This window comes from Carcharhinus amblyrhynchos, chromosome 3 (genome assembly GCF_965287045.1).
Source record: "Carcharhinus amblyrhynchos chromosome 3, sCarAmb.v2.hapA, whole genome shotgun sequence".
NCBI classification, from domain to species: domain Eukaryota; kingdom Metazoa; phylum Chordata; class Chondrichthyes; order Carcharhiniformes; family Carcharhinidae; genus Carcharhinus; species Carcharhinus amblyrhynchos.
Window position 1 is genome coordinate 3439241 of NC_137326.1, and position 16314 is coordinate 3455554.

A 16314-nucleotide genomic window follows, 5' to 3' on the forward strand; every position below is an offset into this window, starting at 1 on the left:
CAAACCTCTCATCCCAGGAATTAGCCTGGTGAATCTCCTTTGGACTGCCTCCAATGTTACTATATCCTCTTTTAGGAAATGGGTATACGCAGTATTCCAGGTGAGGCCTCACTACACCCTGTACAATTTCAACAAAACCTTCCTATTTTTGAACTCCAACCCCTCTGCATTTAAGGCCAAAATGTTGTTTGTCTTCTTAACTACTTGTTGGACCTGCCTGCTGGCCTTTTGTGATTCATGCATCAGAGCACCTAGATCTTCTCACTCACCTGCAGTCTCTCTCCATTTAGATAATACTCTTTTTTTTGATTTCTCCTAACTAAAGTCTATAATTTCACACTTCCCCACATTAAACTCCAGTTGCAAAGTTTTTGCCCAGTCCCCCAATCTATCTATCTATCTATACCCCATTGCAGATTCACAATAACCTCATCACAATTTGCCTTTCCACCCATTTTTGCATCATCTGCAAATTTGGAAACCTTACATTCTGTTTCTTCCTCCAGGACATTAATGTAAATAGTGAACAATTGCAGGACCTTGCAGTACTAGTTACACTTTTCCATTCTGAAAAGAACCCATTTATTCCAACACTGTTTTCTATGTGACAGCCAGTTTTCAATCCATGCTAACACACTTCCTCTAATTTCGTGAGCTTTTACTTTATGCAGCATCTTGTCTAATGCCTTTTAGAAATCTAAATATACTACATCCACAGGTTCCCCTCTACCTACTCTGTTATATCCTCAAAGAATTCTAGAAAATTTTTTGAACACCATTGATCTTTTATAAAACCATGTTGACTAGGTTTGATTATAATCAACTTCCTAGAGGATTGGCTATTTCCTCTTTGATTTCTGATTCCTGTTCCAGATGGTGATGTTCCCAGGTTATCTGCTGCTCTTATCCTCCTAGATTAATGTGGCCACGGTTTTGGAAGGTACTGCCTAAGGAACCTTGGAGAGTTCCTGTAGTGCATCTTCGGCTGCCACTGTTCGTCGGTGGTGGAGGGATTGACTGTGGAAGGGGAAGCAATCAAGTGAGCTGATTTGTCCTGGATGGTGTCGAATTCGAGTGTTGTCAGGGCTGTACTCATCCAGGCAAGTGGAGAGCATTGCATTACACTCCTCACTTGTGCCTTGTAGACAGACGTCTGCCACTTCCTTTCAGAATGCTTTCTGTTCTTTTCAAAGTACTAGGACTGACCTGCTCAAGGTCACAAATGCCATCCTTTCGGTTATCACTAATGGTACCATATCCATCTTTATCCTCTTCAGCCAGTCTGTGGTTATCATTCTATGTGCCTTCACTCTCATTCCTCTGTGGTACTGTCATCACTTGACGCGACACATTTCCACCCCAATGCAGCAAGCACATCTTCACCAATGACTCATAGCCAAGTCACAACGAACAGTGTACGTCCACCTCTGTGACATTGTCTGACTTGCCTCCACTGATGCCCTCAGCCAGCTCTTAACTCCATGCATGATTTCTTCACTAATCTCTATTCGCCTTAATCCCATACTGCACAAATTTAGCGTTCCACTCCCTTATTGTTCCCATTTTCACCAATTAAATTCATAATCCTTGAATCTATCCATAATTCCTAAGACAGCTTGACTCCTTCCTCTTTTGCACCCTCCTCCAGTCCTAAATATCGGTGCCTCAGCTGTCTGGGCTCTATTTTACAATGCTCGCTTTTACCCCGTGCCCTACCCCTCGCTGTATTTTAAAAGGCTTAAAATGCATCTCCCATCACTGTTTCATGGCTGTGTCTCGGAAATGTTTTGGGACATTTATAACATTTACAAGATTAACAAAAATTAACTGCACGTGGCATAGTTCGTACCTGTGGTCCCCTTTACTACCAAAGTTGTAAGTGCTGGTTTGGTGGCAGATACAGTCACTGGGGTGATCAGCCTGACTCCACTAACTGGTGTGCCAGAGATTGTTCGCAGGATAGTGCCAGGCTGCCCTGCAGCTCCTTTCAGCAATACCTGGAGAGGGAGTGTGGTGGTGGGGAAGAGAACAGAGAAGTATTTTAAAAGAAGGCAGGCTTCACTATGTAAACAGACAGGAGCAAGTACAAGGAAAACCAGCTTCCATGCTCAAAATAATTAAAACAGTAAGATGAAGCTCTTTCTGACTCTTAATCCTATTTGCCAGCAAATGTTAGCAGTTTTGGATTGGAGCAGGTCCCTTGATGTCAGCCAGAGGTAATATCTATCTGAGGGAGGAAAGTAAGATGTTTTCCTTCCCGTTGTATGGTCTCTGTTGGACTTGTAAAAAGAAGAATGCACATCAACAGTCATGGGACCAACAATACCAGAAAACTCCTAACCTTCTGGATGACGGATACTTAAACACTTCATACTTAAAAGATTGATGAAACTTTCCAACCCATTTATCTCTTACCAACATCGCCACTGCCCAACAGTGTAGCATTTCCCAGTGCTCAGCACTTTGCTTCTCTCCCCCAACAAGTTTCCTTCTATTCTCTCAAATTCTCAGTAATTAGAATATTCCCCTTCTTTCTACAATACAGCAGGTTAGGTGAATTGGCCATGCTAAATTGCCCCTTAGGTGTCCAAAGGTGTGTAGATTAGATGGATTAGCCATGGTAAATGCATGAGGTTATAGACAGAGCGGGGTCATGGGCCTGGTAAGATGCTCTTTCAGAGAGTTGGCATAAATTTGATGGGCCAAATGGTCTCCTTCTGCACTGTAATGATTTTATGATAATTGGGTTTCTTGACAAAAAAAAGTATTGTACACAGCATATTTAAAAGTTCCTGACCCAACAATTTACTTGTGATTGTTACCTTTTAAGGGGAATGGAACAGAAGGAAGTTTAAAAGAAAAACAAAAAAGATTCAATAGTCCGCATCCTGTACGAACCTGGGTGAGTCCCTGTTGTCCTGTTTGCAATTTGGGCACAGCAGTGATGAATTTTGTTGGTGTTCCAGTTCCTGACGTCATTACTTTTGTGGTGATGATGGTAATTGGAGATTTCATACCAGGACTTCCTGTGACACCTGAAATAACAACAAAGAAAGCAATGTAAAATTCGAGTCAATCATCCCATTTTACTACATTATTAGATTTCTTTAGATCAACTGGTAGATCAAGCATAGACTGCATTCCTCCCACTGTCTGCACGGGTTTCCTCTGAGTGCTCCAGTTTCCTCTCACACTCCAAAGATGTGTGGGTTAGGTGAATTGGCCATGCTAAATTGCCCCTTAGTGTCAGAGGACTAGTTAGGATAAATGCATGGGTTATGGGGATAAGGTCTGGGTGGGATTGTGATCGGTGCAGACTCAATGGGCCGAATGGTCTGCTTCTGCACTGTAGAATTCTATGATTTCTATAGCACCTTGCACAACCTCAGGATGCCCCCAATGAATTGCTTTGAATATAGTCATTTGTTGCAGTGTAAGGAATATAGCAGCCAATTTGCACACAGCAAAACCCCACAAAACCCAAAGTGGTAAATGCCAAGATAATTTGTTTTGGTGATATTGCTTGAGGAATAAATATCTGAACACCTAGAGTCATTGTTTACAGCATGGAAACAGGCCCTTCAGCCCAACTTGCCCATGCCATCCCCTTTTCTTTTAGAAGTGACTAAGCTGGACCCAATGCCTGCATTTGGCCCATATCCCTTGACAGCCATCTTATCATGTAATGCTTTTCAAAAGACAAAATTGTACCCGCCTCTACTACCACTTCTAGCAGCTTGTTCCAGACACTCACCACCCACTGTGAAAAAAGTGCCCTTCTGGATCTTTTGGTACCTCTCCCCTTAAACCTATGACCTCTAGTTTTAGACTCCCCTATCTTTGGGGAAAAAATATTGACTGTCTAGCTGATTTTTGCCCCTTGTTACTTTATCGACTTCTACAAGAGCACCCCTCAGCCTCCCACGCTCCAGAGAAAAAAGTCCCAGTCTATCCAGCCTTTCCTTATAACTCAAAACCATCAAGCCCTGGTAGCATCCTAGTAAATCTTTTCTGCACTCTTTCCAGTTTAATAATATCCTTTCTATAATAGGGTGACCAGAACTGTACACAGTATTCCAAGTATGGCTATATCAATGTCCTGTACACTTCAGCAAGACGTCCCAACTCCTGTATTAAATGTTCTGACCAATTAAACCAAGCATGCTGAATGCCCTTTTCACCACTGTCTACCTGTGTCTCCACTTTCAAGGAGCTATGAACATGTACCCCTAGATCTCTTTGTTCTATAAACCAATACCCTACTATTAACTGAAAAAGTCCTATTCTGGTTCAATCTACCAAAATGCATCACCTCGCATTATTCTAAACTAAACTGCACCTGCCATTTATCAACCCACTGGCCCAATTGATCAAGATGCCATTGTTCACTATGTCACCAATCCTGGCGTCATCTGCAAACTTACTAACCATGCCCCCTAAATTCTCATCCAAATCATTAATGTAAATGACAAATAACAGCGGACCCAATACCTATCTCTGAGGCACACAGTTGGTCACAGGCCTCCAGTTTGAAAAACAACCCTCTATCATCAAGCCAATTTTGTATTCATTTGGCTACCTTACCCTGGATCCCGTGAGATTTAATCTTATGCAACAACTACCTGAAGGTTAGAGGATGGCAAACTATGCACCTTTATTTACAAAGGGCTGCAGGGAAAAGCCTGGGAATTACAGGCCTATGAGGCTCACATTAACCCTAAGGGGCGGCACGATCGCACAGTAATTTGCACAGCTGCCTCACAGTGCTTGCCATTGGCCCTAAGGGGCAGCACGGTAGCACAGTGGTTAGCACTGCTGCCTCCCCGTGCTGCCCCTTAGGGCCAATGGCAAGCACTGTGAGGCAGCTGTGCAAATTACTGTGCGATCGTGCCGCCCCTTAGGGTTAATGTGAGCCTCATAGGCCTGTAATTCCCAGGCTTTTCCCTGCAGCCCTTTGTAAATAAAGGTGCATAGTTTGCCATCCTCTAACCTTCAGGTAGTTGTTGCATAAGATTAAATCTCACGGGATCCAGGGTGAGGTAGCCAAATGAATACAAAATTGGCTTGATGATAGAGGGTTGTTTTTCAAACTGGAGGCCTGTGACCAACTGTGTGCCTCAGAGATAGGTATTGGGTCCGCTGTTATTTGTCATTTACATTAATGATTTGGATGAGAATTTAGGGGGCATGGTTAGTAAGTTTGCAGATGACGCCAGGATTGGTGACATAGTGAACAATGGCATCTTGATCAATTGGGCCAGTGGGTTGATAAATGGCAGGTGCAGTTTAGTTTAGAATAATGCGAGGTGATGCATTTTGGTAGATTGAACCAGAATAGGACTATTCCTGACTTGGGTCACTGTCTGTGTGGAGTTTGCACGTTCGCCCCGTGTCTGCATGAGTTTCCTCCAGATGCTCCAGTTTCCTCCCAAATTCTGAAATACATGCTGGTTTGGTACATTGACCTGACCAGGTGTCGGGCTGTGGTGACTAGGGGAATTTCATAGTAACTTCTTTGCAGTGTTAATGTAAGCCTTATTTGTAAGTAATTAATAAATAAGCTTTTAAGCGGAAACATTAACAACATTAACAATTTCCCTGGGAAACAGCCTCAAATGGTGGGTCCTCTAGTCCTCGAAAACAATAATCAAATCAAGACTGCTTTACACCTCGGGCACTATCTGTGCTGGGACCCCAACTGTTCACATTACATATTAATGATTTGGACACGGGAACTAAATGTATTATGATATACAGTTGGGTGGGAGGGTGAGCTATGAGGAGGATGTAGAAATGCTTCAGCATGATTTGGATAAGTTGAGTGTGTGGACATATGCATGGTAGATTCTGTATAACATGGACAAATGTGAAGTTATCCACTTTGGTAGCCAAAAATAGGAAGACAGATTACTTGCATGGGTGTAAATTGAGACAGCTGGATACTCAGGTGAGACCTTGGTGCCCTTGTGCATCAGCTGCTGAAAGTAAGCTCGCAGGTACAGCAAGCGATGAAGAAGGCAAATGATACGTTGGTCTTAATAGTGAGACGATAGAGTATAGAAACAGGGACGTTTTGCTGCAGTTGTATAGGGTGTTGGTGAGGTCACACACTGCTGTATTGTGCGTCATTTTGGTGCCCTTATCAGAGGAAGGATGTTCTTGCTACTAAGGGATGGCACGGTGGTTAACACTGCTGCCTTATGCTGCAAGAAAGGATGTCCCGAGGCATGGTACATTGGGGAGACCATGCAGATGCTACAACAAATGAACGAACACCACTCAAAAATCACCAGGCAGGAGTGTTCTCTTCCTGTTGGGGAACACTTCAGCAGTCACAGGCATTCAGCCTCTGATCTTCGGGTCAGCATTCTCCAAAGCAGCCTTCATGACATAAGACAATGCAGAATCACTAAGCAGAGACTGATAGCCAAGTTCCGTACACAAGATCAGCCTCAACAGGGATCTTGGGTTCATGTCACACTATCTGTAACCCCCATGACTTGCCTGGGCTTGCAAAGTCTCACTAACTGTCATGTCTGGAGACAATATATATCTCTTTAACCTGTGTTTAACCTCTCTCCACTCACATTTATGATCCAAGCTTCCACCCTTCTCTCATCCTCATATGGCCCATCTCTAACACTTCCCTTCTCTTTCTTGATTTCTCCACCTCCATTTTTGGGGATAGACTGTCTACTAATATTTACTACACACCCACTGATGTTCTCAGTTACCTCGACTATACTTCCTCACACTTTGTTTCCCAGAAGGACTCCATTCCATTTTCTTCTCGTATTTGTTCTGATGATGCTATCTTCTGCAATGACGCTTCCAACATGTCTTCCTTTGATGCTCAAACAAGGATTTCCCCCATTGTGGTTGACAAGACCCACAACAGTGTCCAACTCATCTCCCACACTTCAGTCCTCAACCCTTGCTCTCACTACTAGAACTTAATAGGGTTCCCCTTATCCTCACTTTCCACCTCACCAGCCCCCCACATTTAAAGCAAGGCTAACATTTCTGCCAACTCCAATGTGATGTACCATGAATCACATCCTCCCATTCCTTGCCAGCATTCCAAAGGAGTGTGCAGCTCTAAGAAGTCATATAAACTCAAAACTTTAGCTCTCTTCACAAATACTGACAGACCTGCTGAATCTTTCTGGCATTTCCTGCTTTCATTCCAAAGCAACAGTTCTCTCCACAACACCCAATCCACTTTATCATCCCCAATACAATACAAAAGATAACACCTGGCTTACCTCCTGACTCCTCACTGACCAAGGCCCCAAAAATTCCTTTCAGGGGAAAAAGTGATTTATTTATACTTTTTTCAAATTGGTATAGTGTGGTCACGGCTCACAGGGAAGACTAAATACAGAGGGGATTGTGAAACATCTAAGTCTACAAGTACGACCTTGACCTTCTGATTGCTTGTCATTTTCATTCAGCACTTTTTTTTAAAAAGTTAAGTTTATTTATTAGAGTCACAAGTAGGCTTACGATAACACTGCAATTATGTTACTGTGAAAATCCCCTAGTCGCCACACTCCGGTGCCTGTTTGGGTACACTGAGGGAGAATGTAGCATGGTCAATGCATCTAACCAGTATGTCTTTCAGACTGTGAGAGGAAACTGAAGCACCTGGAGGAAATCCACACAGACCTGGGGAGAATATGCAGAGTCCGCACAGATGGTGGCCCAAGGTGGGAATTGAACCCAGGTCCCTGGCGCTGTGAGGCAGCATTGCTAACCACTGTGCCACCTGTTGCCCTTTTGCTCTCATGCTTACATTTCTGCCCTCAGCCTGCATGCAACGTTCCAGCAAAACCCAATGCAAACTGGAGGAACAGCACCTCATCTTCTGATTGGTCACTTTACAGTCTACTGGGCGAACACTGAATTCAACAAATTCAGACTATAAACTCTGTCCTTTGTTTTGCAATTTTTGCCAACCATATGTCTGCATCTTATTTTCATGCTTTTGCTTTTTTCAGAGCTGTCTTTTATTCTGCTGCATAATCTTCTAATTCTGAACCCATACTTTTTTTTTTAACTACAACAATTAGTCCTCCCTTTTTGTTCTATGATATCTCTTATATAATCTGCCCCCCAACTTATCCCCACTCTTCCCTTTTCTCTATCTGACCATACCCAACTTTTTAAACAGCATGAAGCCCATCTCACTTCTACCTGTCTTCAGTTTCAAAGACAACATATTGAACTGGAAATGTTAACTGTTTCACTCTCCACAGGTGCTGCCAAACCTGCTGCATTTTCTCACACTGTTACTTCAGATTTCCAGCATCAGTAATTTTGCTTTCGTATTTACATCCCTTGTTTTGATTGCCTATTGTTTTAAAGGCCACTGTGAGTCACCTCTCAGACTGTTCTTTTCTTGAGATCCCCAACCTGTTCAGTCTTTCCTGATAGCTAAACCCTCTCAGTACTGGTACCTGCAAATTATTTTCATGATTTGGAAACCACAACTAACTTAGAGCACTTTGAATGTTGCCTAACGAAGGCTGTACACATGTTTAACATACATTCATTGCTTTTCAGTTCTATCTCTCTAGAAACAAACCCTGTGCTTTGGTGCATTTCTATGGCCTTGATAACCTGCATTGCTTTCTTTAATAGAGCATAGGTCAGCTAGATAGTTAATATCTTTTCCAAAGGTTGGGGAGTCTAAAATTAGGAGGTTTAAGGTGAGGAGGGGAGAGATACAAAAGTGTCCAGAAAGGCAATACTTTCACAGTGGGTGGCGAGTGTCTGGACCGAACTGCCAGAGGTAGTAGAGTCGGGTACAATTTTCTCTTTTAACAAGTACTGAGACAGTTATACGTGTAAGATGGGTATTGGGGGGATATGGACCAAATGCGGGACTAGCTTAGTGGGTTTAAAAGAAAAAGGTGGCATGGACAAGTTGAGTCGAAGTGCCTACTTCCATTTTCCATGCTATAAACTTCTATGATTCTATAATGATTTGTGAATCTGTATCCCTAGACCACTTTGCTTCTGTACCTCACGTCAGACACTTACTTTTCAAAAAATAAGTAGCCTCCTTTATCCTCCTATCAATTTGCACCATCTCGTGCTTATCTATATTCATAGAGATCATTTCTCTGGACGGTACCTGTAGTTCCTGGCTGCGAAATAAGTGCAGACATAGGGATTGTTTTGAGGATGGTGGTTGCTGGTTTTGAAGAGGCAGGTGACACATTGCCAAGGCTGACGAATGTCTGCTTAAGGCCCACATTCCCGGCCTGGGAGGTGGTGATGATGGTGGCAGGCTTCCCGTCTGCTGAAGTAACGAGCTTCAAAATGGTAGCTCCTGGAGGCAGCTGACCTTTGGTCTAACATGTTCAAAATAATAAAAAGCTGTCAGTTCTACTATAGGAGAATGAATCCAACAGTTCAAAATAAGTTGTAGTCTGGACAAACAAACCGCTCGTGAAAGCTTGACAGCGTGCAAAAGATGCATTTTTAAAAATAAAATGACCAACATAAAGCTGAGTTGCAAAAACAGTAGTAATAATAAAACCATATTTGTTTTGCAGTTTGCCAAAACATCATCTAATTTTAATTTCAAATGTTTGCAACACACACATTTAAACAAAGAATTTGGGAATTATTTATTCTTTGCACACATTTTACACCTGATGCATAATTTAAAAATATCCGAATAGGTCAATGACAGAATATTTGAGGCTGGGATTGCTCCATTTACAATAAGCAACCCAAGAGTTCAAAGGAGATGCAGTTTTCAATGCTGAAATTGTTCAGTATTAGCACTGCTGCAGGGGAAGGGAAAACAACACATCATATGCCAGAGGTTTCCACACTAGCTCTAACAATTTGAACTATGTAATCAGTAGAAACTGAGGGCCCAGCACTGTGTCAGTCACTCTTTTTGTTCCAAAAGCTAAAAAGGATGTTAACTTTGGGGCAGGGAAAAAGTTTGAAATGAAAACACGAGGGGGATAAGTAAATCGTCGTGCTGCGGTGTGGACTGAGCTCTAGTGTTTCTCAGCTGTAGACCAAGGCTGCGCACTTCCCAATCTCAGATGCTGGGAGTAACGCACCGAAACTAAAATGGGCACTGATATTTTCTTTTTTCCCCCCTTAATACCCTAAGAATTTTTTGGGCAAGGAAATAAAATGTAAACCAAACTTATACTGTTTGTAACTGGAATTAAATCTCTTGGAATTAAGTTAAGTTTCTTTCTGAAATGAACAGAATCGGAGCTCCCTCATGAGTGCGGAATAAGGCTGGTTGACACAATGACAATTTGCCACCTTCACGCCCAACTGTTCCATTAATGTGTGTAAATCTCAATGGGGAGAAATGGGGAAGGTGGGTAGAGTATGAGAACACGTGGCTCCCAAGGTATCTAAGCTAATGGGAAAAGCACAATATATTGGACAGAACAGCTGCTCAGACATCAGAGATATGGGTTGGTATGAATTAAATCATTTCTCAAGGGATACACAAATCCAGATGTTTTTGTGCACCTTCATTGCATTGTTGGTGAGAAAAAGACCAGCTCGTGCACCAGACCTGTCGTTCAGAGCTTTTCCATCAATAATTGCAGACTTTTCCAGTTAATTCATTAAAAAAAGCTCAATATTAACCCGCAAAACAAACCACTCATATAATGCAGGGTAATTTACCAACCTGGAAAATCTGTGTAAGTGGCCCAGTGGAGCCTGGGCCTGAGATAGTGGCCTGTTGCCCGGGTTTAGCCTGCAGGGTTAACACTTTTCCCAGGTTAGAAATCTAGGACGAGAGAAATGGAAATTGCAACAAAGGCAAAATACACGGAAAATTATTACACACTAAAATGACAACACAAACACCAAAGCTGATCATCAAGGCTTTTCATTCTTCTGTCACTTTCTTTCATAGTTACCAAAGCAAACTACTAGCTTACCCCGCCCTCCCATCGATAAGCCACAAAGAAATTAAAAGTAAAGTTGTCTTGGTGAAATCTCTTGGCTATTATCCAAATGCCAAACATTTCTGAGGATAAAAGCAGCAACTTAATTTGAAGGGCTATTGAGGTGCAGGTAATAATCACACGTACCATACTACCAGGTCAAAGAATGAGGTGTTTCTTGCACACTAATTTTCCTGCCCACTCCCACCACAATTTCCCTTGGAAGCAGAAATTTCTGTTGGATTAAACTGCCATAGGTACCAGCACCTGATTGACATCAGTTCATGCACTGGCATCAGTTCATGCATTGGCCATGATAGAACAGCCCTGTGGGCACTAACTTATGGTAGGAGGAGATAACAGCTAAGCCAACTCCATTCTGCTTCCTGCATTATCTAGCATGAATGACTGGACAGTGATTAGAAATTAGAACCCTGCTGACAACATTAGAACCTCTACCACCTCCTTGACAGAGGCCAGTTAACTCAGTTGAATCTGGGCGTCAAAAATCAGGGCCCTTCCTGGGTCATTGTTCAGTTTCACACAGTTTATCACTTCGAGCAGGGGGAGCAACGAAAGATTAAACTTCAACATTGCTTGATATTGTACAGGTTTTTGAACTGGTTTTACTTTTAAAGGACAGAAAGGATCTTGACATGAAAAGTGAATGTTTCTCTCTCATGGAGAAACACAAATAAAATTAAACATCATTCAGATCAATCATGTTTCTACAAATTTTTTTGACGTGTTGAAAAACAAGTTCTTTATTTCGCCCATCAAAACTGTCTCCAATTATTCGCTCCCCTTCAGTTTTCTCTGCTCCTCACCCGCAGCTGTTGTAGTATAGCTAAATGCAGTTCAGAGAATCAGTGTGCTATCTACATGTGTAACCGTAATACACAACTTGATGTCCCACATGAGGTGTGATAACTGGTGCAGAATGAGAGTTGAACCTTCCAGAATTGGCATTGCTGCTCCAATATCAAAGGAAGCTTACAATAAGGATACATCAGAGCAGCACAAAAATGAGTAACAGATAGTTTGATGCAATCACTAGTTTGAACAAAGAACACTACGGCACAGCCTGCACCAATCATGTTGTCCTATTTGACCTGCATCCCTCTATTCCCCGCCTGTTCATGTGTCTATCCAGATATGCCTTAAATGTCACTAAAGCGTCTGCCTCAACTACCTCACTTCGCAGTGCATTCAGGGTCCCTACAACTCAAAAAAAACTTTCTCTGCACATCTCCACTGAACCTATTCCCCCTTGTAATTGTCACTTTTGCCATGGCAAAAAGCTTCCATCTGTTCACCCTTTCTATGCCCCTCAGTTTATAAAATTATCAGATCGCCCCTCAGCCTCCATCTCTCCAGGGAGAACAATCCCAGTTTATTCAATCTCTCCTCAGAGCTAATACCCTCCAAAACAAGCAACATCCTGGTAAATCTTTTCTGTACTCTCTCCAAAGCCTCTACACTCTTCTGGTAGTGTGGTGACCAGAATTGGACACAGTATTCCAAATGTGGCCTAACCAACATAATTTGCCAACTTTTATACTCGATGCCCCATCTGATGAAGGCAAGCATGCCATATGCTTTCTTCACCACCTTTTCCACCTGTGCTGCCACTTTTACGAATCCATGGACCTGTACTCCTATATCTCTGTGTCTATGCTCCTGATGGTTCAGCCATTTATTTTATAGCTCCCACCTCAGTTGGATCTATCAAAATGCATCATCTCGCATTTGTCTGGATTAAATTCCACCTGCCCAATTTTCCAGCCTATCATCACTATCCAGCAATCTTATCCCCAAACTTGCTAATCAGACCAGCCATGTTTTCTTCCAAGTCATTTATATATACATATTACAAACACAGAGGTCTTAGCACTGATCCCCGCAGAACATCACTAGTCATAGACCTCCATTCAGAAAAACACCTTCCCACCATGACACACTGTCTTCTATGGCCAAGCCAGTTCTCATCCGCCTAGCCAGTTCATCCCTGATCCCGTGGGATTTAATCTTTTGCACCAGCCTGCCGTGAGGCACCTTGTCAAACGCCTGAACACACTCAGTGACTGGCACAGAGAATTCCAAAGATTTATCATCCTGAGTGAAGAAATTATTTTTCATCTCAGTCTTGAATGGAACAAAAATAGAAGATGCTGGAAAACTCAGCAGGTCTGGCAACATCTGCGGAGAGAGAAACAAAGTTAATATTTCAAATGTGTTGACTTCTTCAAAGCTCTGAAGAGTCATACAGACTTGTAACATTAACTTGGCTTCTCTCTCTATTTCATGGGGGGTGCTGGTGTAGAGTGCCAAGACGTCCATTGTGACAACGAGTGTTCCTGTTCAACTGGTCCATGGCTGCTGAGTTTCTGTAAGAAGTCTGTAGCGTCATGATAGAAGCTGGGGGTTCCGTGTACGATGGGTTTCAGGATGTTTTTGACGTAGCCAGAGAGTTGTCACACAGGGTCTCACTGCCTGATACGACAGGGCAACAGCATGTGTTGGCCTTGTGTATCTTTGGGAGGCAGTAGAGATTCCAACGCAGGGAACATGTGGGATGACTGCACATAGGATACTCTGAAGATCTGGATCAATACAGTGTCCAATAGTTTACAGGGGGATCAGTGCCAGGTCCCCTATTAGTTATCATTTATATAAACCACATTATACATGACTAGGTGGGGGGGGGGAAGAAGAAGGGATTTAACCCTGAAAAGTGAGGTGATATACTTTGGAAGGAGTAATTTGACAAGGAAGTTTTTGTTGAATGGCATGACACTTGGAAGTTCTCTGGAACAAAAGGGCCCTGGCATGTTTGTCCATAGATCCTGAAGGCAGAAGGGCACGTTAATGGAATGCTGATAAGGTCATATGGGACACTTGCTTTTATCAATCAAGCAGGGAGTTGTATAGAACTTTGGTGAGGCTGCAGCTGGAGTACAGCGTGCAATTCTGGTCACCACATTAGAGGAAGGGTGTGATTAGATTGGAGGGGGTGCAAGGAGATTAACCAGGATGTTGCTTGGGATGGAACATTTAAGTTAAAGAGGTTGGATGGACTTCGATTGCTTTGCTTGGAGCAGAGAAGATTGAGAGGGGCGACCTGATCGAGTTGGACAGGACTATGAGAGGCACGGACAGGATGGATAGGAAGCAACTGCTCCCCTTAGTTTATGGGCTAGTCACGAGAGGACAAGTTCAAGGTGAGGGATGAGGAAAAACCTTTTTACCACAAGGGTGGTGATGGTCTGGAATGTGCTGCCTGGGAGGGTAGTAGAGGCAGGTTGCCTCGCATCCTTTAAAAAAGTACCTGGATGAGCACTTGACACATCATAACATTCAAGGCTACGGGCCAAATGCTTGTAAATGGGATTAGGTAGGTAGGTTAGGTGGTTCTCACTTGCTGGTGCAGACCGTGGGCTGAAGGGCCCCTTCTGCACTGTATGATTGTGATATCTGCCCTTGGGTAAGGAGAACAAAACTGTACACAACTCTCCAGGTGTGGCCTCAGCATGACTCTATGCACTTGCAAGAAAACATCTTTCATCCTATACTCAAATCTTCTTGCAATAAAGGCCAACGTACAATTTGTCTTTCTAATTGCGTTCTGCACCTGCATGTCATCTTTCAGTGACTTATGAATAGGGCCCTTTGGACATCAATATTTCTCAATCTCACACCATTTAAGAAATACTCCTTGTTTGTTTTTTTCTACCAAAGTGAATAACTTCATTTTTTTTTCACATTATATTCTATGTGCTGTGCTTTTGCCCATTCACTAAGCCTATCTAAATCCCCTTGAAACCTCTGTGCATCCTCCTCACAAGTGCCGCTCCCACCTCGATTTGTATCATCAGCAAAATTGGAAATGGTGCATTTGGTCCCCATGTCTATATCATTGATACAGATTGTGAATACCCAAGCCCACAAGAACTAATCCTTACAGTACTTGGCTGGTCACAGCCTGCCAACCTGAGATTAACCTGTTTATTCCTGCTCTACTTTCTGTCCGTTAACCAATTCTCAATCCATGCCTGTATATTACCCCCAATCCTATGTGCTCTAATTTTGTTTTCTAAACTTACTAACCAAGGTAATAATTTACAATCATTCTCCGAACAATAAGACCTGACAGTAAATACAAATTCACCAGCTACAGAACACAATCTAGAGTTGACATCCTTACCAGCGTGCTTCCGCCTGCCATGGAGATAGGGCTTTTAACCAGTGTGATGGTTTTTGTGACCCCTCCCACCATAGTAGTCACCACCTGTGCCTGCTGGGCCACAGTGACTGTCCCCGATTTGTGCACCGTGATGATGGGTCTAGCTGAAGTAGTGGCAGCAGCAGAATGAGTGGGAGTCACTAACTGGGCAGCAGCAGTCTTCAACATCGAGGTTGCTGGTGTGTTAACCTGGAAAGCAGAAGCAAATCAACACTGAGATAAGTAGGCAAAAGGAATTCCAGGAATAAAGATGCCCCATCCCCTCACTGTTTGGAGTAAACAGTAATATGAAGACTTCACACTCAAAAGTCTTCAAAACCACACAGAAGCCACACCACCTGTTCCAGTCTGGCACTGTGGTTAGCACTGCTGCCTCACAGCGCCAGGGACCCCAGTTCGATTCCTGGTTTGAGTTACTGTTGTGTGGAGTTTGCACATTCTCCATGTGTCTGTGTGGGTTTCCTCCAGGTGCTCCGGTTTCCCTCCCCAAAAAGTCCAAAGATGTGCAGGTTAGGCGAATTGGTAATGCTAAATTCTCCCTCAATGTACCTGAACAGGTATAAAGGAGGTTTACTAGGCTGATACCAGAGTTGAGGGGGTTGAGCTATGAGGAGAGGCTGAATAAACTAGGCTTGTACTCATTAGAGTTTAGAAGAATGAGGGGAGATCTCATTGAGACGTATAAGATGATGAATGGGATGGATAGGATAGAGGTGGAGAGGCTCTTCCCGCTCAGAAAGGACAGTAGGACTAGGGGGCACAGCCTCAAGATAAAGGGGGGGCGGTTTAGAACGGAGTTGAGGAGGAACTTCTTCACTCAAAGGGTGATGAATCTCTGGAAGTCTCTGCCCGTTGAGGTGGTGGAGGCTGCCTTGCTAAATATTTTTAAGACACGGGTTGATGGGTTTTTGATAAGCGAGGGGATTAAGGGTTATGGGGAGAGGGCGGGAATGTGGAACTGAGCCACGACAGATCAGCCATGATCTTATTGAATGGCGAGGCAGGCTCAAAGGGCTGGATGGCCTACTCCTGCTCCTATTTCTTATGTTCTTATGTTAACCAAATCAAAATTAACCAACCTATTGGCCAGTATAATGGTTATGGTCATGAAAGGATTGTTCATATTCA

At 43.1% G+C, this 16314-nt stretch overlaps 1 protein-coding gene across 1 annotated transcript in view; it reads right to left on the bottom strand.

The window, feature by feature from the left end:
* The window catches only part of LOC145363106 (host cell factor 1-like), a 106648-nt gene that overhangs the window by 51403 nt on the left and 38931 nt on the right, over positions 1–16314 (bottom strand). The window contains exons 11-15 of the mRNA XM_080218633.1: positions 15148–15375; positions 10682–10783; positions 9140–9359; positions 2899–3035; positions 1850–1997 (exon numbers count right to left, since the gene is read on the bottom strand). Of these exons, the coding sequence (XP_080074759.1) occupies positions 1850–1997; positions 2899–3035; positions 9140–9359; positions 10682–10783; positions 15148–15375 (835 nt within the window). The remainder of the gene's footprint in view (positions 1–1849; positions 1998–2898; positions 3036–9139; positions 9360–10681; positions 10784–15147; positions 15376–16314) is intronic.